Source organism: Pituophis catenifer, unplaced genomic scaffold (genome assembly GCF_029215685.1).
Source record: "Pituophis catenifer annectens isolate HBS135680 unplaced genomic scaffold, rPitCat1.0.hap2 SCAF_1, whole genome shotgun sequence".
NCBI lineage: Eukaryota > Metazoa > Chordata > Lepidosauria > Squamata > Colubridae > Pituophis > Pituophis catenifer.
In genome coordinates, this window is record NW_027256881.1 from 337,448,641 (window position 1) to 337,475,128 (window position 26,488).

General features: G+C 45.4%; 1 protein-coding gene across 1 annotated transcript in view; it reads right to left on the reverse strand.

Moving 5' to 3' along the window:
• NCAN (neurocan) overlaps positions 1 to 15,539 on the reverse strand; it is a 107,304-nt gene extending 91,765 nt beyond the window's left edge. The window contains exon 1 of the mRNA XM_070931820.1: positions 15,470 to 15,539. Coding sequence (XP_070787921.1) covers positions 15,470 to 15,539 — 70 coding nt within the window. The remainder of the gene's footprint in view (positions 1 to 15,469) is intronic.
• Between the last annotated feature and the right edge of the window lie 10,949 nt (positions 15,540 to 26,488).

Sequence of the window (26,488 nt, forward strand, 5' to 3'; positions counted from 1 at the left end):
CGTGCGCGGGACAAACCGGTGGTAAGAATATTGGAAACCCACCGCTGCATTTGGGCCAGGAGAAGCATCCAACTTCAGCAGTCAGGAAGATTGAAATCCAGAAGCCTTATTTTATTTCATTCGTTCGTTCATTCATTCATTCATTCATTCATTCATTTACTTATTTATTTATTGGTTCGATTTATATGCCGCCCTTCTCCGGAGACTCAGGGCGGCTTACAATGCGTTAAGCAATAGCCTTCATACTTTTGTATATACCTGCTTAGTAGGGCTTTCGCCCCCCCCCAAAGCGGTGTTCTTTTTTATACAAAGTCAGCTTATTGCCCCCACAAACCGGGTCCTCATTTTACCTACCTCGAAAGGATGGAAGGCTGAGTCAACCTTGAGCCTGGTGAGATTTGAACTCGCAGTAATTGCAGGCAGCTGGCAGCTAAGTGCTACTTAACAGCACTTTAGTCCGCTGCTCCACCAAGGCTCATTCATTCATTCGATGTATATGCTGCCTATCTCACTATCATGAATGCGGCCGCGCAGGTGGTTATGGGCGCAACTCGTTGTGCCCATGTGACACTCCCTCCTGTGTGAGCTGCACTGGCTCCCAGTGGTCTTCCGGGTGCGATTCAAGGTGCTGGTTACCATCTTTAAAGCGCTCCATGGCATAGGACCAGGGTACCTTCGAGACCGACTTCTGCCACCAATAGCCTCCCACCGGCCAGTTCACTCCCACAGAGAGGGTCTCCTCAGGGTGCCATCGGCCACGTTATGTCGGCTGGCGACACCCAGGGGGAGGGCCTTCTCTGTGGGAGCCCCAGCCCTGTGGAATGAACTGCCCCCGGAAATACGTAAGATTCCCCGACCTCCGGGTATTTCGCTGTGCACTGAAGACCCTGTTGTTCTGCCAGGCCGGGCTATCGACATGATAATTTTAAATTGGGGTATTTTAAATTTCTGGGGTTTTAAATGGAGCCAAATTTATTTAATAATTTTAAATTTTAAATTGATGTTTGTCTTGTGTTTTAAATAGGCTGTACACCGCCCTGAGTCCTTCGGGAGAAGGGTGGTATAGAAATAAAATTATTATTATTATTATTATTATTATTATTATTATTATTATTATTATTATTATTATTATTATATAATAAACATGATAAAAACAGTATGATTTTCAGTGATGGGGACAGCCCACTGGAATCACCTTGTTAGAAGTATATCTGTGGAGATTTTCAGTCATCTAGATCATAGTTGCCTCAAAGATGTTTTTTTTAAAAAGCAACAGTCCAGTTGCCTTTTGAAAAAGCACCTTTGAGACTTTCTGTTGGATGTTCTTTGGTTTCCAACAGCCTCTGTGTTCTGGATAACACTGACGACAGCTTTGGAGGACATGGGAGGCCAATGGAACGTACTGTGGAGGTTATAATTGTACTGCGTTTTTAAGCTTAAATTCCAGGGACGCGGTGGCTCAGTGGTTAAAATTCTGAGCTTGTCGATTGAAAGGTCGGCAGTTCAGCGGTTCGAATCCCTAGTGCTGCGTAACGGGGTGAGCTCCCGTGACTTGTCCCAGCTTCTGCCAACCTAGCAGTTCGAAAGCATGTAAAAAATGCAAGTAGAAAAATAGGGACCACCTTTGGTGGGAAGGTAACACTGTTCCGTGCGCCTTTGGCGTTGAGTCATGCTGGCCACATGACTATGGAGACATCTTTGGACAGCGCTGGCTCTTCAGCTTTGAAACGGAGATAAACACCGCCCCCTAGAGTCGGGAACAACTAGCACATACGTGCGAGGGGAACCTTTGCCTTTACCTTTCACCTTTTATGCTCTTATTGATATTGTGTTTGTTTGTTTTTGTGAGCCCCCTGAGAATCGCTGAGACTGCAGCAGGCTATCAATCTGATTAATAAATAAAATTAATCAAACAATTGTTGAGACTGGACTTTTGGGATACTCTCCCCAACGAGGATGCCCCTATCACCCATATAGTAGCTACCAAGGAAGGAATTGGAATAGAATAACAAAGTTGGAAGGGACCTTGGAGGTCTTCTAGTCCAACCCCCTGCATAGGGAGGAAACCCTAAACCATTTCAGACAAATGGTTATCCAATCTCTTCTTAAAAACTTCCAGTATTGGAGCATTGACAAGTTCTGGAGGCAAGTTGTTCCACTGATTCTGTCAGGAAATTTCTCCTTTGTTCTAGGTTGTTTCTCTCCTTGATTAGTTTCCACCCACTGCTTCTTGTCCTAACCTCAGGTGCTTTGGAGAATAGCTTGGCTCCCTCTTCTTTGTGGCAGCCCCTGAGATATCGGAAGACTGCTATCATGTCACCCCTCGTCCTTGTTTTCACTGGTGCAGTTCCTTTTGCTGTCCCAGGATCCCCCTCCCCAAAATTGGAGGTCTGATTGATGAAATAATGGAAAGCATCTGGGTATGTCAAGAAAGTGTCTATGATAAATGGCCACAGCCAACTTGCCATTACCAACTCGTCGCGAGACAACTTACTGTGGAACAAGAGTTACACTAATATCAAAGAAACGGGGGAATAGAATCATTAAAGAAAGGATGCCAATGGAGGGATAGAATCAGGGGTGAAATCCAGCAGGTTCTGGAGAACCGGTAGCGGAAATTTTGAATAGTTCAGAGAACCAGCAAATACCACCTCTGGCTGGCCCCAGAGTGGGGTGGGAATGGAGATTTTGCAATATCCTTCCCCTGGAATGGGGTGGAAATGGAGATTTTGCAGTATTCTTCACCTGCCACGCCCACCAAGCCATGCCCGCCATGCCACGCCCACCAGGCCATGCCCACAGAACCGGTAGTAAAAAAATTTGGATTTCACCACTGGATAGAATGAAATGTAGATGACAAAAATTAAAATGCATTTTTATTTATTTTAAATAAATAGTCTGCTGGTGGCTCAGCAGACTAAAAGCATTGTGATTAACACCAGCTGTCTGCAATTACTGTAAGTTCGAATCTCACCAGGCTCAAGGTTGACTCAACCTTCCATCCTTTCTAAGGTAGGTAAAATGAGGACCCAGTTTGTGGGCGCAATAAGCTGACTTTGTATAAATATACAAAAAGATGAAGGCTATTGCTTAACGCATTGTAAGCCGCCCTGAGTCTCAGGAGAAGGGTGGCATATAAATCAAATTTAAAAAAAAAATGAAACTGAATTGTTAAATTGTCCTGGGGGGAGTTGTCCTGGAGCAAGGTGACTGCGGCGAGTTCGCCACAGGGAGTTGGCCGCAGCGAGTTGTCCCATTCTGTGCAAGAAAGGTTTAACACTATTTATATAATGCAGCTGGTGTGCCTACTATGACCTTGGCTGAGATGTGTCCTGATATTTTCTTTTCCCTGCTGGGCAGGAAGACCAGACAGGAAACACGACCGGAGGAGCTGAATGTCTATGGAGATTCTCAGTCATCCAGTCATGTTTGCCCATAAAGGTGATATAACATCAACTATCTCCAGTCTACAACACAGTCCTTTCAACAGTCCCAAAAAGGCTCCACACCCATTTGCACCACCCAGGTGACCCTGAGGACATAGACAAACCTTCAAGTGGCCTCAAGGGCTCTCTAAAAGGATGCAAATGACCAGCTGTCTGGTCAAGGAATATAAATCCTTGTCAGGGTTCCAAGTAACACCCCCAGTGAAAGAAAACTCCGAGGCTTGAGTTTCCTCAAAGTTCCATTTTATTACAGATGTCATATTGGCACATCTGGGAAAACCCGAATCTGAAAGCTTCCAGGTTTTCTCCACCCAAAGGAAAGTTCAAGTCCCTGCCCAGCACCCACATGTCCATCACGTGGCCCAATCAATGCACCGTCCCAACTGGAGATGTCTCCCAGTTTCATCCGTCCAGGTGAAGGGCAAGATGTCCTTGACTTTCTGAGAAAGGAATGTTATTACGACTATATATCACCCCGGCTCCATACAATCCCCCCTCCCAGTTTCCCATGAATGTGGCAGGCCTGAAAATCCAACTAAAAAGATGGCTTCCAGGCCTGATAATCCTTCCATTCCCCACCATCCAGTCAGAGCTGAAGAAACTTCTTGGATGAGAAGCGAAACGTCTTCAAAGAGAAACCAGAAAGTCCAGTTGCCTCTTGAAAAAGCACCTTTGGGACCAGAAGAGCTAATTCTACCTCATTGTAAAGCTACATTAACAAAATCGTGGAAGTCTGAATGTTCAAATCTCCAGCTGACTCCTTTACAGCCCTTGAACTGCCCCGTGCATCCCTTTTTAGCTTTCCTTCCACCCATTATGCAGCTGCGGGCTATGCCGTCTCTTTTCTGACTGTTCCCTAGACAGCAGTTTCTTCATCCCGATTCTCAAGGTCTTTCTCATATATCACTGCAGGTTGTCATGAGGCTGTCTTATATCTTGTCCCCCCCCCCACGCTCGAGGGAGAGAGAACGGTTTAAATTATCCCTAGCTGTACAATGATAAAGTTGTCTTTTTTTTTTCCCTGACACTCTCCAATGACAGTCTCCAGAGAATAAAATCTGTTTGGCTTTGACATCCATTACCCTGAGGGAAGTCACGGGTTGCCTTCAAACACCACCGGTCTGGAATGCGAAGACACAAGAACAGGTAGTCCTCCACTTACGACCACAGCTGAGCCCAGAATTTCCGTTGCTAAGCAAGACGGTTGTTAAGTGAGTTTTGTCCCATTTTATTTATTTATTTATTGGTTCAATTTATATGCCGCCCTTTCTCCGGAGACTCAGGGCGGCTTACAATGGATTAAGCAATAGCCTTCATACTTTTGTATATACCTGCTTAGTAGGGCTTTCGGCCCCCCCTAAGCGGTGTTCTTTTTTATACAAAGTCAGCTTATTGCCCCCACAATCTGGGTCCTCATTTTACCTCCCTCGAAAGGATGGAAGGCTGAGTCAACCTTGAGCCTGGTGAGATTTGAACTTGCAGTAATTGCAGGCAGCTGGTGCTAATTAACAGCACTTTAGTCTGCTGCGCCACCAAGGCTCATACAACCTTTCTTGCCACAGTGGTTTAGGGAATGGCTGCAATTCTTCAGTCATTAACACGGTTGTTACGGGAATCTGGCTTCCCCCTTCTTTGCTTGTCAGAAGGTCACAAAAGGTGATTGCATGACTCTGGAACACTGCAACCGTCATAAGTACATGCCAGTTGCCAAGCATTCAAATTTTGATCACATGACAATGGGGATGCTGCAAAGGTCTTAAGCGTGAAAAATGGTCATAAGTCACTTTTTTCAGCGCCGCTGTAACTTTGAATGGTCAGTAATGATCATAAATCAAGGACTACCTATAGTTATGGGTGCACTTCAATATACCCATATAATGCTTCTACTCGGTGAGCTGTACTGGTTGCCTTCAGGTTGCAATTGATGGACATCTCTAAAGCCGTTCATGGTTTAGGACCGTGATGGTGAACCTATGGCACGTGTGACACAAGTGGCACGCAGAGCCCTCTCTGCGGGGACGCTAGCCGTCGCCCCAACCCAGGTCCACCTTGCATGTGCGCACGCCTCCTGCCGGCCAGCTGGTCTTTCGGTCTCTGCCACGCATGCACGGGGTGAGACGCCTGCAGGGGACATGCGCATGCATGCACAGGGGGTCGGGCACTGAGGTTTTCATTCCCCCCCACACACACTTTGCCTTAGAATCTTCCTAGGAATCTTTGGGCCAATCTATCCTTCTCAGCTTTAGAACAGGAAATCGAAAGGTGGCCCAGAAGTGGATAGGGGTTAACCACTTCTGAAGATTTAATTGAAATTAAAGTAATTCAATTTAGGTATCAACTTCAGGCGGTGTTTATATCAAGTAAATTAAATTAAAATGTTGTCAAGACAACTGCCTGCACCTGTTGACACAGTCACCAGAAAGCAAGACGGCCTCAGAAGACCACAACAAGACACAGGAGTTGTAAAAAAAAAAAAAAAAAAACAAGTGTGGAAACTGGTTATGACCAAGAACAGAGGCCACCGAGGCAAGAAGGACCCATTTAGTTATTTGTAAAGGCAAAGATGGCATGTGTGTGTGCAAACACTTCAGCCACTTAGAAAAACCCAAAGGTTAAGTAGATAGATAGATAGATAGATAGATAGAGAACCAGATGCTAATTTTACATCTGGTTTGCCAAACCGATAGTTGCAAGGACTGGCTGCCCCCCCGCCCTCCCACCCACCTACCCACCCACGTTATTCTTACCTTTTATTTGGTCCCACCCCCAATCTATTGCTGCCTCCTGAGTCCCAGCTGATGGCTAGAGGGAAAAAATCTGTTTAAACTCTTGCCGCGGGGCTTCAAAGGGCCGTCCTACAGCTGATCAGTGTTAAAAGCAAACAAATGAGTCGGGTCGTAAGTGTGAGGACTGGTCGTAAGTGCGAGGACCTTCCAGAAATGACTCTGACTAGCTAGCCACGCCCACCTAGTCACATGACCTCCAAGCCACACACACAAAATAAGCCACGCCCACAGAACCAGTAGTAAAAAAAATTAGAACCCACCCCTGCTCCACACGGCCTGTTTTGGATGCCAGGTAAGTGCAGGGCCAGGTATGCAGGGCCAAGTTTGGATGGCAGGTAAGTGCAGGGCTCTGGGAGGCCGAAAAACGGGCCTCCCAGAAGTTCCAGAAGTCCGAAAATGGGCCTGTTTCTGGCTTCCGGTGGGCCTCCGTAGCCCGGGGGAGGCCGTTTTCACCCTCCTGGAGGCTCAAGAAAAACCTCCGGAGCCTGGGGAGGGTGAAAAACTGGCTTACCAGAAGTACTGGAAGTTCAAAAACGGGCCCATTTCTGGCCTCTGGAGCCCAGAGGAAGCCATTTTCGCCCTCCCAGAGGATCAAGAAAAGCCTCCGGAGCCTGGGGAGGGTGAAAACACCCAACGCCCCTCCCCCCCACCGTGGTGCAGGAGGCCAAGTAGACCACACCCCCATGGCCATGGACACGCAGCAACCAGGCAGAGAACTGGTTGCTAAAATTGTTCAATTCCACCCTGATTATATCCGACCTTCTGAACATTTGGGGGGGGGGAGGACATTCCTCTCTACGTGTGTGATATGACACCCCCACTTTGGATTTTTTGACTCAAAAGATTTGCTGTGGGACTGTGAATACCGCATGCTTTTCTTTTGAAGAAACAAAACGTAGCCAAGGACAGTTACCAAGTGGTATGATCTGCTTGCAAATATGGTTATTAAGGAACATAAAATGCAAAAAGGCCTATTTGGTTGGTAGGTATATTCATTCCGTTAGTTATTAACTTGATACATGGCCTCTTCCTCTTTTAGCAGGCAATTGGGGCTACATTCAATAAAATGTTGATTAAATTTTACCTCCATGCAACCAAGGAGGGCAAAGAATTCAAAAAGGAAGTTTAGGCCACCTTAGTACAATTAAAGGGTGATCCTGAAACATCATGCAGCATTTTTTAAAAGCTAAGGGGTCAAGGAGAGTTTTTATTACCTATTTAAAGCAGAGCAAGGAGGGGAGGAAACATGTAGTCCTATTCGTTTAGTGACCTTTCAAAGTTACGACAGCACTGGAAAAAGTGACGTATGACCCAGGGGTGGGTTCTAATTTTTTTTACTACCGGTTCTGTGGGCGTGGCTTATTTTGTGGGTGTGGCTTGGAGATCGTGTGACTAGGTGGGCGTGGCTAGCTGGTCAGAGTCATTTCTGGAAGGTCCTCGCACTTATGACCAGTCCTCGCACTTACGACCCAACTCATTTGTTTGCTTTTAACACTGATCAGCTGTAGGAAGGCCCTTTGAAGCCCCGCGGCAAGAGTTTAAACAGTTTTTTTCCCTCTAGTCATCAGCTGGGACTCAGGAGGCAGCAATAGATTGGGGGTGGGACCAAATAAAAGGTAAGAATAACGTGGGTGTGGGGGGGGGAGAACCGGTTCGGTGACGTCATATCGTCACCGCTACCGGCTCGGCCGAATCGGACCGAACCGGGAGGAACCCACCACTGGTATGACCGGTCCTTGCACTAATGACTGCAGTAGCATCCCCCACAGTCATGTGATTAGTATTCGGGTGGTATGATGATCCGAGGCATGGCACAAAAGCAACACAGCCAGAGAACAGGTCTAACTCCCCTTTATTGCTCCAACTTTGCCCCCAAATGTCCCCACGTTTACTACAAGTTCTAGACCAAAGCTCTCACACGCACCTTCAGCAGCCTCTGGCTGTGAGTAGTCCAGTAAGCCAAGTTATCCAAACAGTAACCAGGGCCCAGCAGTCCAGTAAGACAGGTTAGCCAAACAGTAACCAGAGCAAGAAGTTCAGCGAAGCAGGCAAACGGGGCAAGCCTCACAGGCGTTGGCAAGTGCACACGTGGCTCCACAGATTCAACGCTTGATCCCGACAAATGCCCCTCCCACCAGCAACTCCTTACATGTCAGTCACCAGATGTGCCTTGTGAAGGGAGGGGGCAGGGCACTTTCCTCTCTGGTAGCTGGCTGAGTCTGCATTGTTCTCACCTTCTCTCTTCTCTCCATGCTCTAGGATCAGGAGGGGGTGGTCCTTGCTCTTTGCCTGAGCTCTGTCTCTCCTGCTCCTCCATGTCTACAAGCCTTTCTAAACCTGAAAGGCCTTGCCCGCACTGACTCTGCCCTTCCCCAGTTTCCTCCAAGGCCAACGGAGCCACCCTCTCGATCTCTTGTCAGCTCTTGTTCCAGCTCATCTTCCCCCGTAGATTCATACTCCGATGGGGGCATGACAGGTGGTGGGCAACCAGCATATATTTACAACAATTCCAAAATCTCAGGATCACATAAATCACCATTTGTGACCTTCCTAGCCAGCTTCCAATAAGCAAAGTCAATGGGGGAAAGCTGAAATTGCGTAACAACCATGTCATTCATTTAACAATAGCAGTGATTTGCCTAACAAGCATGACCATGGAGATGCAGCAATGGTTGTAAGTGTGAAAAATGGTCATACGTCCAGGGGTGGGTTCTAAATTTTTTTACTACCGGTTCTGTGGGCGTGGCTTATTTTGTGGGTGTGGCTTGGAGGTCATGTGACTAGGTGGGCGTGGCTAGCTGGTCAGAATCATTTCTGGAAGGTCCTCGCACTTACGACCAGTCCTCACACTTACAACCCGACTCATTTGTTTGCTTTTAACACTGATCAGCTGTAGGACGGCCCTTTGAAGCCCCGCGGCAAGAGTTTAAACAGTTTTTTTCCCTCTAGTCATCAGCTGGGACTCAGGAGGCAGCAATAGATTGGGAGTGGGGCCAAATAAAAGGTAAGAATAACGTGGGGGGGTGGGGGGGGTGGGAGGGCGGCGGGGGGGGAGAACCGGTTTGGTAACATCATATCGTCACCGCTACCGGCTCGGCCGAACCGGACCGAACCGGGAGGAACCCACCACTGCATACGTCACTATTTTCTGTGCCGTTGTAACTTTGAACAGTCATTAAACTAACTGTTGTAAGTTGAGGACTACCTTTTATTTAAAGCAAGCTGGAGTCTATGGGATTTTCCCAGAGCATGAAAACACAGAGGTTTTTTTCCCCTCTACAAAAACCATAATCTCTCATGGAATATGACAGCTGTGTTTGACAGTGGGGCAGAGATCAAGATGGACAAGACCATCTCATTTCTCCTTTCTCCTCCCCATGTCTTTCCTCCCCACTTTCCCCACTCAGAAGGCTTTTGATAGAGGGTACTGACTCATAGCACTTAGCAATAGCACATAGATAGATAGATAGATAGATAGATAGATAGATAGATAGATAGATGGATGGATGGATGGATGGATGGATGGATGGATGGATGGATGGATGGATGGATGGATGGATGGGTGAGTCGGTGGGTGGGTGGGTGGATGGATGGATGGATAGATGGATGGATAGATAGATGGATGGATGGATGGATGGATGGGTGAGTGGGTGGGTGGGTGGGTGGGTGGGTGGATGGATGGATGGATAGATAGATAGATAGATAGATAGATAGATAGATAGATAGATAGATAGATAGATGATAGTTAGGTAGGTAGGTAGGTAGGTAGGTAGATGATAGATAGATAGATAGATAGATAGATAGATAGATAGATAGATAGATAGACAGACAGACAGACAGATAGATAGATAGATAGAATTCCTTATTGGCCAAGTGTGATTGGACACATAAGGAATTTGTCTTTGGTGCATATGCTCTCAGTGTACATAAAAAGAAAAGATACATTCATCAAGAATCATAAGGTACAACACTTAAAGATAGTCATAGGGTACAAATAAGCAATCGAATCATACTAGGAAACAATCAGTATAAATCGTAAGGATAGAGCAACAAGTTACAGTCATACAGTCATGAGTGGGAGGAGATGAATGATAGGAACGATGAGAAGATTAATAGTAATGCAGACTTAGTGAATAATTTGACAGTGTTGAGGGAATTATTTGTTTAGCAGAGTGATGGCGATCGGAAAAAACTCTTCTTGTGTCTAGTTGTTCTGGTGTGCGTCATTTTGAGGGTAGACTTATATAGAGCTTTACAGTGCCTTACAGCCCTGTCTAAGCCGTTTTTACAGAGTCAGCCTCTTGCCCCCAACAATCTGAGTCCTCATTTTACCCACCTCGGAAGGACGGGAGGCTGAGTCAACCTTGAGCCTGGTGAGATTTGAACTCACAGTAATTGCAGGCAGCCGGCAGGCAGCAGAAGTAGCCTGCAGTACTGCACTCTAACCACTGCGCCACCGAGGCTCATCCTGGAGATTTGAAATGAACTTTGGCAGGGAGAGACTGTTGGAATCAGACCAAGATCTACAAAGTACACTATAAATAGAAGCCACATGTTGCTAATTTATCCTATTAATATAATAATCCTCTTTCTAAGAAAAAGGCAGGTGAAAGTGGTGGGTGTGTGACTGTGTGTAGTCAGCGTAGAATTGTGCAAAATTAGGAACCTAATATTTTGAGCCAGAGAGAGGTTTGTCAGGTATTGAATGGTAACAAGAAAAGGACGTCCAGTGGTGAGTATTTTGAAGCTGTGTTTCCTTTCTTTTACCTTCATTCTTTATTTATGCTTTCTTACACTTACCATTAATAATTAATTGCCTGTATATTATTTGCAACTTGGAGTTTACTCCTTGTGTATGGCTTGTTTCCTCTGAGTGGCTTCAGAAGGAGAGAGCTTTGGTCATATGTAGCAGGCAGCTCTTGGCCCATGGGGATGAAAAGGAGATGCTGGTTGTTGAAGGAATCAGGGCAACCCTGTAGATCAGGGTTGGGTTCTAAAATTTTTTACTACCGGTTCTGTGGTCGCAGCTTATTTTGTGGTCGTGGCTTGATGGTCACGTGACAATTCTTTAGGATTTAGCAGAGGTACTGGTCTACCAGGCTTTTAACTGCTTGCAGAGCTGTACCGGTCTATTCATTTGTTTTTGGAGGCACCGGTCTACTCATTTGTTTTTGGAGGCACCTGTCTACTCATTTGTTTTTGGAGGCACCAGTCTACTCATTTGTTTTTGGAGGCACCGGTCTACTCATTTGTTTTTGGAGGCACCGGTCTACTCATTCGTTTTTGGAGGCACTGGTCTACTAATTTGTTTTTGGAGGCACCAATCTACTCATTTGTTTTTGGAGGCACCGGTCTACTCATTTGTTTTTGGAGGCACCGGTCTACTCATTTGTTTTTGGAGGCACCAGTCTACTCATTTGTTTTTTGAGGCACCGGTCTACTCATTTGTTTTTGGAGGCACTGATCTACTCATTTGTTTTTGGAGGCACCGGTCTACTCATTTGTTTTTGGAGGCACCAGTCTACCACCACACTGCCTTTTAACACTGATCAGCTGTAAGGCGGCCCTTTGAAGCCCCACTGCAAGAGTTTAAACAGTTTTTTTCCTTCTAGCCGATCAGCTAGGATTCGGGAGGCAGCAATAGATTGCGGGTGGGGCCAAATAAAAGGTAAGAATAACTTGGGGGGGCAGGGGTGGGGGGCAGGGGGGGCCAGCTCCTGAACAAAGAGAACCGGTTCGGTGATGTCATATTGTCACGGCTACCGGCTCGGCCGAACCGGGAGGAACCCACCACTGCTGTAGATCTTCCCATTGCTAAAGCAATCTAATTTGGGGACCAGGTAGAGGATTGGGGGCAATCTATACAAAGGGTTGAGAACAAAGAAGAAGAGGGTCAATCTATTTTCCAAAGCACCAGAAGATGGGAGAAGAAACAATGGACGGAAACGGATCAAGGAGAGAAGCAACTTAGAACTAAGGAAAAATTTCCTGACAGTGAGAACGATTAAGCAGTGGAACGACTTGCCTCCAAAAGTTGTGGGCGCTCCAACACTGGAAATTTTTAAGAAGAGATTAGACAAACATTTGTCCGGAATGGTTTAGGGCAGGGGTCGGCAACCTTAAACACTCAGGAGAGCCATTTGGACCCATTCCCACAGAAAAGAAAACACCGGGAGCCACAAAACCCTTCCCGTGCTTGACTATTTCTTGAGTGGCCACAAAACTAGCACATGTAGTTGAATTAAAGATTCTGTTTTCTTCTGGAACTTTTCTTTTCTTGGATTTATCTATGGTTGGCCTACCGGGGGTTGAAAAGCTTAATAAATTGTGCATCGGTGGGTATCGCACATTGGCAGTTGTGACGCATATTTTGAGCGACAGGGAGCCGCAGCAGAGGGACGAAAGAGCCACATGTGGCTCCAGAGCCACGGGTTGCCGAAACCCTTGATCTAGGGTTTCCTGCTTGAGCAGGGGGTTGGACTAGGAAGACCTCCAAGGTCCCTTCCAACACTGTTATTCTGAGAATATTCTTCTTAAATTCAAATTGAGATGAGCATTGAAGCAATTGGACTTAGAAAAAGCAGGACAGAAAAATGATGTCTGTATTCTGGTGTTGGAGAAGATTTCTCACCGTACAAATGGACCGCCAACAAATAGAACATAGAGCAAATCAACTCAGATTCTCATTTAAGGCACAAATGATCAGGCTCAATTTATCGTGTTTTGGATACATGATGCCAAGACCTACCTTTCTGAGGGGTCCATAATGCTGGGAAAGATGGAAGGGAAGAGAAGAAGAGGGCAACCAGCAAGGAAGTGGATGGACTTAACAGTGATGAATGGCGGAAGGAGCAGTTTTAAGGCAGATCACCACATGGGGAAAATCTCTCCATGTGGTTGCTAACAGTTGGCACCACTTGATGGCATGTGATAAAAAAAATTAAGCAATGCTTCATTCCTTTCAGCTTGTTGGAACCTCTCCTTCTTTATGTACTTTAGTCAAAATGTTTCCTTGTGGCAACCATAGTCCCACTTGAGTGTTAAAGGATGAGGAGGATAATGAGACATTTACACAAGTGTCCATCTGCTTCACTGTGGCTCTCGTCTGTCTCGCTAGAGCCATACATTAGCAGTAAAGGTGGATAGCGGAGGTGACATTATACATGTATATGTATGTATGTATATATATATATATTAAAAACTACCACAAATTTCCTTGGAAATAAATCTGGGCATACCAGTCATCTGCACTTCACAACAGGTAAAATGCTTGTCTTAATCAAACACTGCTACAAAGAATAGAATAGAATGGAATGGAATGGGATGGGATGGGATGGGATGGGATGGGATGGGATGGGATGGAATAGAATAGAATAGAATAGAATAGAATAGAATAGAATAGAATAGAATAGAATAGAATAGAATAGAATAGAATAGAATAACAGAGTTGGAAGGGACCTTGGAGGTTTCTAGTCCAATCCTCTGCTCAGGCAGGAAACCCTATACCCGTGATGGTGAACCTATGGCACGTGTGCCACAGGTGGTACGCAAAGCCATATCAGTGGGCATGCAAGTTCAGCTCCGGCATGCATACACGCGCCAGCCAGCTGATTTTCAGGCCTTTTGGGCCCACCGGAAGTCAGGAAAAAGGCTGTTTCCGGCCTCCGGGGGAGTGGAGAAGGCCATTTTTGCCCTCTCCAGCCTCCTAGAAAGGCTCTGGAGCCTGGGGAGAGCGAAAAACGGGCCTACCTTGCCATGGCATGCCAAAAGTGGGAGGAGCATGGGGGGGTTGCACACACATGCGTGGTGGCGGGGCGCATAGAATTATGGGTGTGGGCACATGCGCGAGCAACCCCACACACACACTCCCCCCCACTTTTGGCACGCAATGGCAAAAAGGTTAGCCGTCACTGCCCTATACCATTTCAGACAAATGGTGGTCCGATCTCTTCTTAAAAACTTCCAGTGTTGGAGCATTCACAACTTCTGCAAGCAAGTCGTTCCACTGGTTAATTGTTCTCACTGTCAGGAAATTTCTCCTTAGTTCTAGTTTGCTTCTCTCCTTGATTAGTTTCCACCCATTGCTTCTTGTCCTGCCTTAAGGTGCTTTGGAGAATAGCTTGACTCCCTCTTCTTTGTGGCAGCCCCTGAGATATTGGTAGACTGCTATCATGTCTCCCCTAGTCCTTCTTTTCATTAAACTAGACATTCCCAGTTCCTGCAATCGTTCTTCATATGTTTTATCCTCCAGTCCCCTAATCATCTTTGTTGCTCTTCTCTGCACTCTTTCTGGAGTCTCCACATCTTTTTTACATCATGGCAACCAAAACTGGATGCAGGATTCCAAGTGTGGCCTTACCAAGGCATTATAAAGTGGTATTAACACTTCACATGATTCTATCCCTCTGTTTATGCAGCCTAGAACTGTGTTGGCTTTTTTTTTGGCAGCTGCTGCACACGGCTTTTATTTTTCTCTATTCAAAATAATCCATGACAAAGTCATAACCTCAATCTTGCTGAGATGTTCCAGAATGCTATAGACTTCAAAAGCGCTACAGGTAGTGTTCAATTTACGACCAAAGTTGAGTCCAAAATTTATGTTGCTAAGTGAGAAATTTGTTAAGTGAGTTTTGGCCCGTTTTATGATGTTTCTTGCCACAGTTGTTAAGTGAATCCCTGCAGTTGTTAAATTAGTAATAGGGTTGTTAAGTGAATCTGGCTTCCCCATTGACTTTGCTTGTCAGAAGGGCGCCAATGGAGATTACGAGACTCTGGGACACTGCAACAGTCATAAATATGAGTCAGTTGTCAAGCATCTGAATTTCGATCACATGGCCATGGGGATGCTACAACAGTTGCAAGTGTGAGAAACAGTCATAAGTCACTTTTTTCAGTGCCGTTGTAACTTCGAACAGTCACTAAACAAACTGTTGTAAGTCGAGGACTATCTGTACTTGTTCAACGAGTGTCATAAAAGAATTCCCAACAGATCAAAGAAAGATCCATCAAAAAAGAAAAATTTTCAGAAGCAGAGAGCCCAGCACACAGGTTCAAATAACATCCAAACAGATTTTTCTAGGAACCTAGAAGCACCTGGGAAGAGCAGAAAGTCAATAGAATCCTCCCCCCAATATTCCATCATTGGGGGTTCAGCATTACAGGCAGACAAATAAATTCTGTCCAGATAAATCAAGCTATTGACAGACCCCTATCATTTCACACAATTATTTCACTCACCCAGAACTGAGAGAGGGAGGAGATAGGCAAGCAGGAACCAGCAGCCAACATCTTGCATTAGATGGACCATCCTTAATCTGGAAGAATAAAAGGAGTGGGAGAGAAATATGAGCCTCCAGTAGCATAAATTGTTCCCTTTGTACGTATTTTTCCTTCCCTAAATACCCCCCTTTCCTTCTACCCCCCTTTTCTACCCTGCATTGCATTTTCTTCCTTCTTTCTTGCATTGCACATCTTTCTTTTTTTCCTTCTTTACCTTCAAAATGTTCTTTTATTTCCTCCCTTGTTTCCTTTTTTCCTTCTTCCTTCTTTCCTTCTCATTCCCATCTTCCCCTTTCCTTTCCTTTCCCTTTCTTTCCTCTTTCCTTTCCTTTTTCCTTTCCTTTCCTCTTTTCTTTTCTTTCCTTTCCCTTTTTTCCTTTCCTTTCCTTTTCCTTTCCTTCCTTCCTCCCCTTCCTCTTTTCATCTCCACCCTTTTTCTTTCTTTCTTTCTTTCTTTCTTTCTTTCTTTCTTTCTTTCTTTCTTTCTTTCTTTCTTTCTTTCTTTCTCTTTCTTTCCTTCCTTCCTTCCTTCCTTCCTTCCTTCCTCCTTCCTTCCCTCCCTCCCTATTTGCTTTCCTTTTAATCTCCCTTTACCCACTCATTACTTTCTTCCATACTGCTCCTCCTCTTCCTCCTTTATTTTCTCCAGCAACCCCCTTTCCCACCCATTTCCTTATCCTACCTCCCATAGATGCCCAGGCTGGGCTCTGTCTGTTGCAATCCCATTTGCCCTCAGAAGGAGCCATGGATGCAAATGGATTTCTTAAAACGAGCCAACCCATTCCCCCAAACAGTCTTAAAGGACTGAAAGGCCTGGATATCATTCCTGCCTCTAGTTTTCAGCAGTTCTTTTACCCTGGAGGGGGTAAAATGAATAACAACAACAATAACAACAATAATACAACAACAACAACAACAAAATCTGTGTCACTTTTCACACCAGGGTAAGTATTTCCCTCCCAGCTTGATCTCTACCTGGAGATTGTTTCAACCCTCCAAATGTCAGTCACGAAAACATCTGAATAATAAGTTTCTCCATGGAGCCCTTGGCGCTCTCTGAGCTTGCAGGCTGCTTGCAGGCATTTCATTACCTGACTAGATAAATATCATCAGTGCTTGTGAAGTGTCAGGCTCGCTCCCTGTTTATATATAGTAGTTTGCCCTGCCAATGATGGTGGAGGTGGTTTTCTCCTTGGTAGTTCCCTGATTAGAGTAGTTTTCTGCTTGATTGTTTGTCTGGTGTTAATCCTTGCTTATCTGGGTATTGGTTGCTGGAAGGGATATGTTCTGGTCTTTCTGTTTCCTTCCTAAATTCTTATTGGCTCTTTTAAATAGTATATAAGTGTGGTTTATCTCTATAGAAATCAAGGAACTACCAAGAAGAACTAGTTGGGTAATGAAACACCTGCAAGAAATCACCCAAGAGAGCACTAAGGACTTCACAGTTCAACCATGAGCTACAGAAATCCTCTTTTATCGGAATACATTTCTCTGTGTGTGAGCTGATCGGGTGGGTTGTTAGTTGTTTGAATAGATCAGGGATGAACTCAATTTCATTGATGGCTGCATCAGGGTTGTATTTGACCTCGGAGGGCCGGGGGAGCATGGCTGGGAGTGGGAGTGGCCATCATAGGCATGGCCGGGACATGGGACTCGTGTCAGAGGCACCTGTGGTGGCCAACTGCTAAGTCAGGATTTACCTGAGACCATGGTGGGTTGCTACCGGTTCTCCCCGGTTCGGGAGAGCCGGTAGTGGAAATCTTGATAGGAGAGCGAACTGGTTCACTCCGAACATCAGTTGGGCCCTCCTCCCCGCCCCCGCGCTATACCTACCTTTATTTCTTTTGTTTTTAGGTCAGCTGTAAGGCGCAGCAGAGTGGATTGCCATGCCTCAGCTGTTTTTTTTACCCAATGCGCTTGCGCAAAGCGCAAGTTCAGCAATCGTGCGCAAAGTGTGTGCACGATGCGAACTGGTGGTAAAACTGATTAGAACCCATCACTGCCTGAGACCCTCTCTCACTCTCATTATAACCTACCTTCCTTCCTTCCTTCCTTCCTTCCTTCCTTCCTTCCTTCCTTCCTTCCTTCGTTTGTTCGTTCCTTCCTTCGTTCCTTTTCTTTTTCCTTCCTTCTTCCTTCTCATTTCTTCTTCCTTCCCCTCTTTCCTTATTTTTCCTTTCTTGCTCTCTTCCCATCTTTTTCTTTTTCTTTGTCTTTCCTCTTTCCCTTTCTCCTTTCCTGTCACTTCTTGCATGCTCAAATGCAAAAGGGGAAACTTTTATCTTTTTGTTTTGTTTTTAGTTTATTTTGATAGCCCTCTGCCAGCAAAAATGGAGCCCGGGGGGGGCACATGCCTCCCCCCTCCCCCTCAGCTCCATTTTTGCTGGCAGAGGCACTGTGGGCCAGTCCTTTCCTGTTTCCAGGCCGGCCCCGTGGGCCAGATCTATGCACCCCACATGTGGTCCGCGTGCCTTGAGTTTGACACCTCTGGAATAGGTGGTCTTTCATAAATGTAGACACCTTGCCAAAACGAGCTTTATAGGTTTAAACCACCACCTTAAACTTTCCAGAAACGCACTGGTGACCAATGTAGAGTTTAAAAAAACGGTGTTATATGCTCCCAACAGTAAAATGCTAAAAAAAAAAAAAAAAAAAAAAAATAGGCTGCTGCATTTTGGACTAATTGAAATTTCTTCAAGGGCAGCCCCAAGTAGAGTGTTCTCTAGTAGTCCAACCAGATGGTGACCGAAGCATGAAATTACTGTTACTATCGCCATCGCTGACTATTGGGGGTGAATCTTTGCCCCCCACAGAGAGGGCTCGCAATCTGGGTGTCCTCCTGGACGCACGGCTGTCTTTAGAAGAGCATATGACGGCCGTGGCCAGGGGGGCCTTTTATCAGGTCCGCCTGATTCGCCAGTTGCACCCCTTTCTGGACCGGGACGCCCTGCGCACGATCACTCACGCCCTTGTCACCTCCCGGTTGGACTATTGTAATGCTCTCTACATGGGGCTCCCCTTGAAGAGCACTCGGAGGCTCCAACTGGTCCAGAATGCGGCCGCGCGGGTGGTTATGGACGCAACTCGTTGTGCCCACGTGACACCCCTCCTGCGCAAGCTGCACTGGCTCCCAGTGGTCTTCCGGGTGCGATTCAAGGTGGTGGTCACCACCTTTAAAGCGCTCCATGGCATAGGACCCGGTACCTTCGAGACCGTCTTCTGCCACCAATAGCCTCCCACCAGCCAGTCCGCTCCCACAGAGAGGGTCTCCTCAGGGTGCCATCGGCCACGTTGTGTCGGCTGGCGACACCTAGGGGGAGGGCCTTCTCTGTGGGAGCCCCAGCCCTGTGGAATGAACTGCCCCCGGAAATACGTAAGATCTCCGACCTCCGGGTGTTTCGCTGCGCACTGAAGACCCTGTTGTTCCGCCAGGCCGGGCTATCAACATAATAGTTTTAAATTGGGGTATTTTAAATTTCTGGGGTTTTAAATTGAGCCAAATCTATTTAATCATTTTAAATTTTTAATTGTTGTTTTTGTCTTGTGTTTTTAAATAGGCTGTACACCGCCCCGAGTCCTTCGGGAGAAGGACGGTATAGAAATAAAATAATAATAATAATAATAATAATAATAATAATAATAATAATAATAATAATAATAATAATAATAATAAATTATTATTAATAATAATAATTATTAATATATTATTATTATTAATTATTAATAAATTATTATTATTATTATTATTAATATTAATATTATTATTAATATTAATATTATTATTATTAGGTCCTCCTTCTCCTCCCAGAAAAGAACAGAGGCTGAATGTGCCAAAAATTGTGCTAAACCTGAATGATGGCCCTTCCTTCTATCCCTGCATCTGGGTTTTCCAAAATCAATTATGAGCGTAACTGAGAAATGTTTACTTTAGAGGGAATTAAATGAACCGCAGCCTTTTTCATTAGATAAGCCTATATGTTGGAATTTGAAAGCAGGAGAGAATGTATCTTTTCTCTTCGTTCATCAAATTTGTGAATCCCTGACTGGGCTCAGGTGTGCAGGCACTATTTCTCTTCCAGGAAACAACTTCCCTCCGGAAATTTAAATGGCCCCAGCCCTGCTGGGTTTCCAGAGAGTGTTAAAGACCCTTTTCTCATTTATTGGGGGCCAGAATGTTAATTGGGTCTGGTATATATGGTTTATGATGTGCTTTGGGTGAGGTTTCCAGCCACAGTTACATTGAATTATACTGTATTACATTGTATTATATTGTATTGTATTGTATTATATTGTACAATATAATAAGATAACAGATAACCAGATCCAGAGGTGTAGAGTTCAAATGGGTTACTTTATTTTTCTCAGCCTGTAATATAGGAATCTCCCCATATTGGCAGTTCTCACCTGGGAAAGGCCAGGTAAGGCTCAAAGCAGGGGTGAAATCCAGCAGGTTCTGACAGGTTCTGGAGAACTGGTAGCGGAAATTTTGAGTAGTTTGGAGAACCAGCAAATGCCACCTCTGGCTGGCCCCAGAGTGGGGTGGGAATGGAGATTTTGCAGTATCCTTCCCCCAGGAGTGGGGAGGGAATGGGGATTTTGCAGTATCCTTCCCCTGGAGTGGGGTGGGAATGGAGATTTTGCAGTATCCTTCCCCTGCCACACCCACCAAGCCACACCATGACCATCAAGCCATGCCCACAGAACTGGTAGTAAAAAAATTTGGATTTCACCACTGGGTCAAAGGTATTCGGTGGGAGGTCAGACCGTGCCCTCTTATGTTTGTGTGGTGAGTCTATCTAGGCTAATTCCCTGTTTGACACCCCCCCCCGCCCTCCTCCCATCTAGGATGCTTGTTCTCCAACATCTAGATTGCATTTTTTTTTAATTTGATTTATATGCCGCCCTTCTCCGGAGACTCAGGGCGGCTTACAATGCGTTAAGCAATAGCCTTCATACTTTTGTATATTTATACAAAGTCAGCTTATTGCCCCCACAAACTGGGTTCTCAATTTACCTACCTTAGAAAGGATGGAAGGCTGAGTCAACCTTGAGCCTGGTGAGATTCGAACTTACAGTAATTGCAGACAGCTGGTGTTAATCACAATGCTATCAGTCTGCTGAGCCACCAAGCCCCTTATTTATTTTATCTTCATCTGTTTTATGTTTTTATATTTTGTTAGCCACTTAGAAGCACTAGACTAGGGCACAACGGACAGTTTAATACAGGTAGTATAAGTATATTAGAGCCGTGGTGGCGCAGTGGTTAGAATGCAGCATTGCAGGCTAATTCTGCTGACTGCCAGCGGTTCAATCCTCATCGGCTCAAGGTTGACTCAGCCTTCGATCCTTCTGAGGTCAGTAAAATGAGGACCCAGATTGTTGGGGGCAGCAGGCTGGCTCTGTAAACTGCTCAGAGAGGGCTGTAAAACACTGTGAAGTGGTATATAAGTCTAAATGCCATTGCTATTGCTAGTCTTCAACTTATGACCGATTGCTTAGGGAACCATTGAAAGTTCAACAGATCTCCCTGGGGGTACTTATGACCCAGTTCCAAAATTCAGACAACTGTCTCCCACCCACCCCCCACCCCCTCAGCATTTACTTCCAGTTTTCAGCAAAACCGGCCTTAACAAACAATGAATTTGCTTAATGACCATGGCATGCATTTAAAGACCACCACAAAAAGGTTGTAAAATAGGATCAGTCAGACTATCACAGCATACAACCATAATGAGCAGGATTCATTATTGTCATAAATCAAAGACTACCTGTAAACAAAATAAATAAAATCCCTCGAGTCAAATTCAGCTGTTGGTGTCTTAAGGGCTAGCACTACCTAATTTTTGGGCCACAAGACAGAAATTGTTTGCAGATTTTATTTACTGATTGCCCATCTTTGATGGAGCGGGCCTGGTGGCTCAGCAGACTGATAGCATTGTGATTAATACTAGCTGTCTGCAATTACTGTAAGTTCGAATCTCACCAGGCTCAAGGTTGACTCAGCCTTCCATCCTTGCTAAGGTAGGTTAAATGAGGCCCCAGTTTGTGGGGGCAATAAGCTGACTTTGTATAAATATACAAAAGTATGAAGGCTATTGCTTAACGCCTTGTAAGCCGCCCTGAGTCTCCGGAGAAGGGCGGCATATAAATCAAATTAAAAAAAAAAAAAGCTTGCTGGGTGGGGAATTCTGGGAGTTGAAGTCCACACCTCATAGAGTTGCTACGGTTGAGAAACACTGCACTAGGAATAAAAAAGGACCCCATATTTTAAGATTTGATAAGATTTTAAAAGTAATCATAGAGTACCACCTGATAAAATGGTCAGTACAAGCCAAAATACATCCCTCTTATTTTTGGGTCGACTTAAAGAGGTACACACTTCAAATATACCTTCCACCAACACAATCAGGTGACGATTACAAGTAGGCCTTGATGTACGAGCACAACTGAGCCCAAAATCTCCATGGCTAAGCAATAGTTGTTAAGTGAGTTGCGCCCCATTTTACAACCTTTCTTGCTACAGCTGTTAAGTGGATCACTGTTAAGTCAGTAACATGGTAGTTAAGTGAATCTTACTTTCCTCGTTGACTTTGCTGGTCAATTATCCTATTTTACGACTTTTCTTGCCACAGTTATTAAGTGTATCACTGCAGTTGATAAGTTAGTAACCCAGTCGTTAAGTGAATCTGGCTTTGCTGGTCAGAAGGTCATAAAAGGGGATCACATGAACTTGGGACATAGCAACCATCATAAATATGAACAAGTTGCCAAATATATGAATTTTGATCACATGACTATGGGGATGCTGCAAAGGTTGCAGTTCTGAAAAGTGGTCATAAGTCACATTTTTCAAAGTGCTGTTGTAACTTTGAACGGTCACTAAATGAACTGTCGTAAGTCGAGGACTACCTCTACAGGCCAAATGCCAAGCGTCTGAATTTGGATCACGTGAACCTGGGGAATGCTGTGATTGGTCGTAAGTATGAAAGCGGTCCTAAGTCACTTTTTTCAGTGCCGTTGTAACTTCAAATGGTCACTAAACAAATGGTTGTAAGTCGAGGACTACTACCTGTATAGAACTATGAAACTGTCAGGGTTCCAAGTAATACGCCCATAGCAAACAGAACTTCGAGGCAGGTGGGTTCCTCAAAGAATAGTTTTATTGGACTTATAATATTGGCACAAGCTAGTGAAAACCGACTCTGATTGTTCCTGCGGTTTTCACCTACTTACAAGTAAAAGTTTTTCTCCTTTCCCAAACAATCAGTCACATGGTCCAATCAAGGCACCCTCTGGTTGCCTAGTAACTTCACTCCTCCTCTCTCTGACCACCTGTCCTTGGTTCCCAGGAGGAAGTATTTTGTTTTGGCTACAAATCCCTCTAGCTCTCTCTAGTCTCCCCTCCTTATCCCTCAACTCCAATGTGGCAACACTGAAGCCTCAAAATGGCCGCTGCCAGGTCAGCTTCAGGGTTGACAGTAACCTGGAGAAGTAGGCAGAAGCCCAGGAAGGAATGAAGCCCCATGGCCTCTTAGCAATGGTATTTCCTCCTTCCCATCACAGCTAATTATTTCTGATGGCAAAGCCAAGATGTCTCCCTGTCTGGGAGAAAGTCAGAATTTGCATTTCAATGGAATGGATCCAGGCATTCAAGTGTGCAATAATGTCACACTGATTTTCCCTTGGGGAGGAAAGGGAGGGGGGGGGCTCACCGAGAAAAGATTTCTCTGTATTCAGCTTGTCCTTCCCCTCCCTGTCAAGAGAACTGTCTGGTTCAATAACAAATCCATAACCCAGCCATCAACAATAAATGGCAGAGGAGGAATTATAAGCACCCACAAGGGTCCTTGAGCAGCAAATGGGCTCAGACTCAAATATCTGGGTTGGAATTCGTCAAACATAGTATCTCTTGGCTTCGAACTCCCTCACAGGGTTGTTGGGAGTATAAATTGCAGGCAGTGGTGGGTTCCTCCCGGTTCAGCCTGGTTCGGCCAAGCCTGTAGCGGTGACGATATGACGTCACCAAACCGGTTCTCTTTGTTCAGGAGCTGGGCCCTCCCGCCCCCCCTGCATTATTCTTACCTTTTATTTGGCCCTGCCCTCAATCTATTCACTGCCTCCCGAGTCCCAGCTGATCGTCTAGAAGGAAAAAAACTGTTTAAACTCTTGTCGCGGGGCTTCAAAGGGCCGCCTTACAGCTGATCAGTGTTAAAAGGCAGTGTGGTGGTAGACCGGTGCCTCCAAAAACAAATGAGTAGACCGATGCCTGCAAAAATAAATGAGTAGACCAGTGCCTGCAAAAATAAATGGATAGACCGGTACAGCTCTGCAAGCAATTAAAAGCCTGGTAGACCAGTACCTCTGCTAAATCCTAAAGAATTGTCACGTGACCATCAAACCACGCCCACAAAATAAGCCACGCCCACAGAACCGGTAGTAAAAAAAATTAGAACCCACCCCTGAATACAGGTATTCCTCAACTTACAACAGTTCGCCCCAAAAGTGCTTTTTTCAAGAGGCAACTGGACTTTCTTGTTTTTCCTTTTCTTTGAAGATGTTTCGCTTCTCATCCAAGAAGCTTCTTCAGCTCTGACTGGATGGTGGGGAATGGAAGGATTTATATTCCTTGCAGACAGCTATGTACCAGTCAAAGTATAGTTGAAGTCCACAAATCTTAAAAGTTGCCAAGGTTGGAGAACCCTGGATTAGACAATGCAGATAGTCCTCAACTTATGATCACAATTGGGACCGGTGCTTCAGTCGCTAAGCGATGCCATCATTAAGTGAGTCATTGTATGACTGTGCCTGTTTTTATGACCGTTTTTGGTCACAGTCGTTAAGTGAACCCAGTTTCCTCCATTGACTTTGCTTGTAAGAAGGCAGCAGGAAAAGTCACAAATGGCGATCATATGACCCATATGCAACAGGCAGTCCTCGACATACAACCATTTGTTTAATGGCAGTCCAAAGTTACAATGGCACTGGAAAAAGTGATGTATGGCTGTTTTTCATACTTATGACTATTGCAGTATACCCCATGGTCAAGTGATCACAATTCGGACACTGGGCAACTGACTCATATTCATGACAGGTACAGTGTCCAGGGGGGTCACACGATCCTTTTTTGCGTCCTTCTGACAAGCAAAATCAACGGGGAAGCCACTTAACAACCCTGTCAGTGATTCACTTAGCATCTGTAGCAAGAAAGGTCATAAAATGGAGCAAAATTCACTTAACAACTGCCTTGCTTAGCAATGGAAATTTGGGGCTCAGTGGCGGTCCTAAGTCAAGGATTGCCTGCCCTTGTGCCCTGATAAGAGTAGATCTCCTCCACAAAATGGAGTCAGTCTAGATCAGGGGTGTCAAACTCAAACCCAGACCGGGGGCCAGGTCTGGCCTGTGGGGTGTTTAGATCTGGCCCGCAGGGCTGCCCTGGAAACAGTGAAGGACCCGCCTTCGGTGTCTCTGCCAGCAAAAATGGAGCTTGGGAGGACCGCATGCAACCCTCCCGAGCTCCATTTTTTGCTGGCAGAGGGTTGCAGGAGGCCGTCGTAGCCGAAAACAGAGCTTGGGAGCCCATTTTTGCTGGCACAGTACTCAGGCCACCATAGGCGCCCCTGACATGAGTGACATCAAACTGGCCACACCCACCCTGGCCACACCCACTCCAGCCCTCAAGGTCAAACACAACCTTGATATGGCCCTCAATCAGGGGTGAAATGCTCCCGATTCGGACTGGATCGCCCGATCCGGTAGCGATGGCGGTGGGTGGTTCGGAGAACCGGTAGCAAAAATCCCTGCGCCCCCCCCCTGCCCAGCTGAGCCGCGTGATCATCAGAGGCTGTTTTTTTTTTAACTTTTAAAAGCATTTTTTATACAACCTCTTCGGCCGAAAAAATGCTTTTAAAAGTAAAAAAAAAAAAAAAAAGCCTCTGATGATCGCGCGGCTCAGCTGGGATCATCGGAGGCTTCTAAAAGCATTTTTTTCTGCAACCTCTTAAGGTTGTAGAAAAAATGCTTTTAAAACTTTAAAAAACAAGTTGGCCACGCCCACCCAGTCACATTACCCCCACTACCAAGCCACGCCCACAGAACTGGTAGTAACAAATTTTAGATTTCACCCCTGCCCTCAATGAAATTGAGTTTGACACCCCTGGTCTAAATGGCCTTCAAGGCCCCTTCCAATCCTGGGATTCTAGGTGACTGGCCATCCCTGGCACGACCCAGAGCACAAAAGCCACAAGATGGACTTATTTTATCGCACCTTTGAAAGAACCAGAGGGAAAAAAAATCTTCCCTAGCACAGCTGTGCCAGCTGGTGTTTGACTTCTGTTTGCTCAGCTAGGAGGCCCCGGGTGCCAATACGGATGAGTAAATAGCCCATATTTTATTTAAATGACAAACATTAGCCTCTGCTTTTTCAGTTCTTAAAATGGAGGCCATGGAGTAGATTAGGAGTAGCATCAATTCAAACCATCCACTAGGCTTACAAATTTGAGTTTGTTTTTTTTTTCCCCCCCACTGCAATATTGTCTTTCGAACTTCCCCGAGGCCACTCATGGAACCGGAGTTTAACTTAATTTTTCTTCTCTTCTCTTCCTTTCCTTTATCACTAAGCCTACATCTTATCCAGACATCGCAATATGCTTGGCGAAGAAGTGATGTTGTTTGTGTGTCAATGTGCACTGGTGCGTATCTCTGCATTGTTATATTCGTCAGAAATGGCAAATAAAAAAAGAAGCCCCGAGGAACAAGGCAGCCACAAACAAGAATGAGTCAGAAAACAAAACGGGGGGGGGGGGGGGGGACAAAACGATCAAAGCAACTTCTTCAAGCATTTTGTGTTTTTTTCTAATTAATTTTACTTTGCCAGGAAAATCCATACTTGTTCTGCTGAGCTAATAGAAGATTCAGGAGGAGCAGGAATTGTCTACCAAGGGATGCAAGTCAACTTTTACTTGAGCGTTGATTAAATTT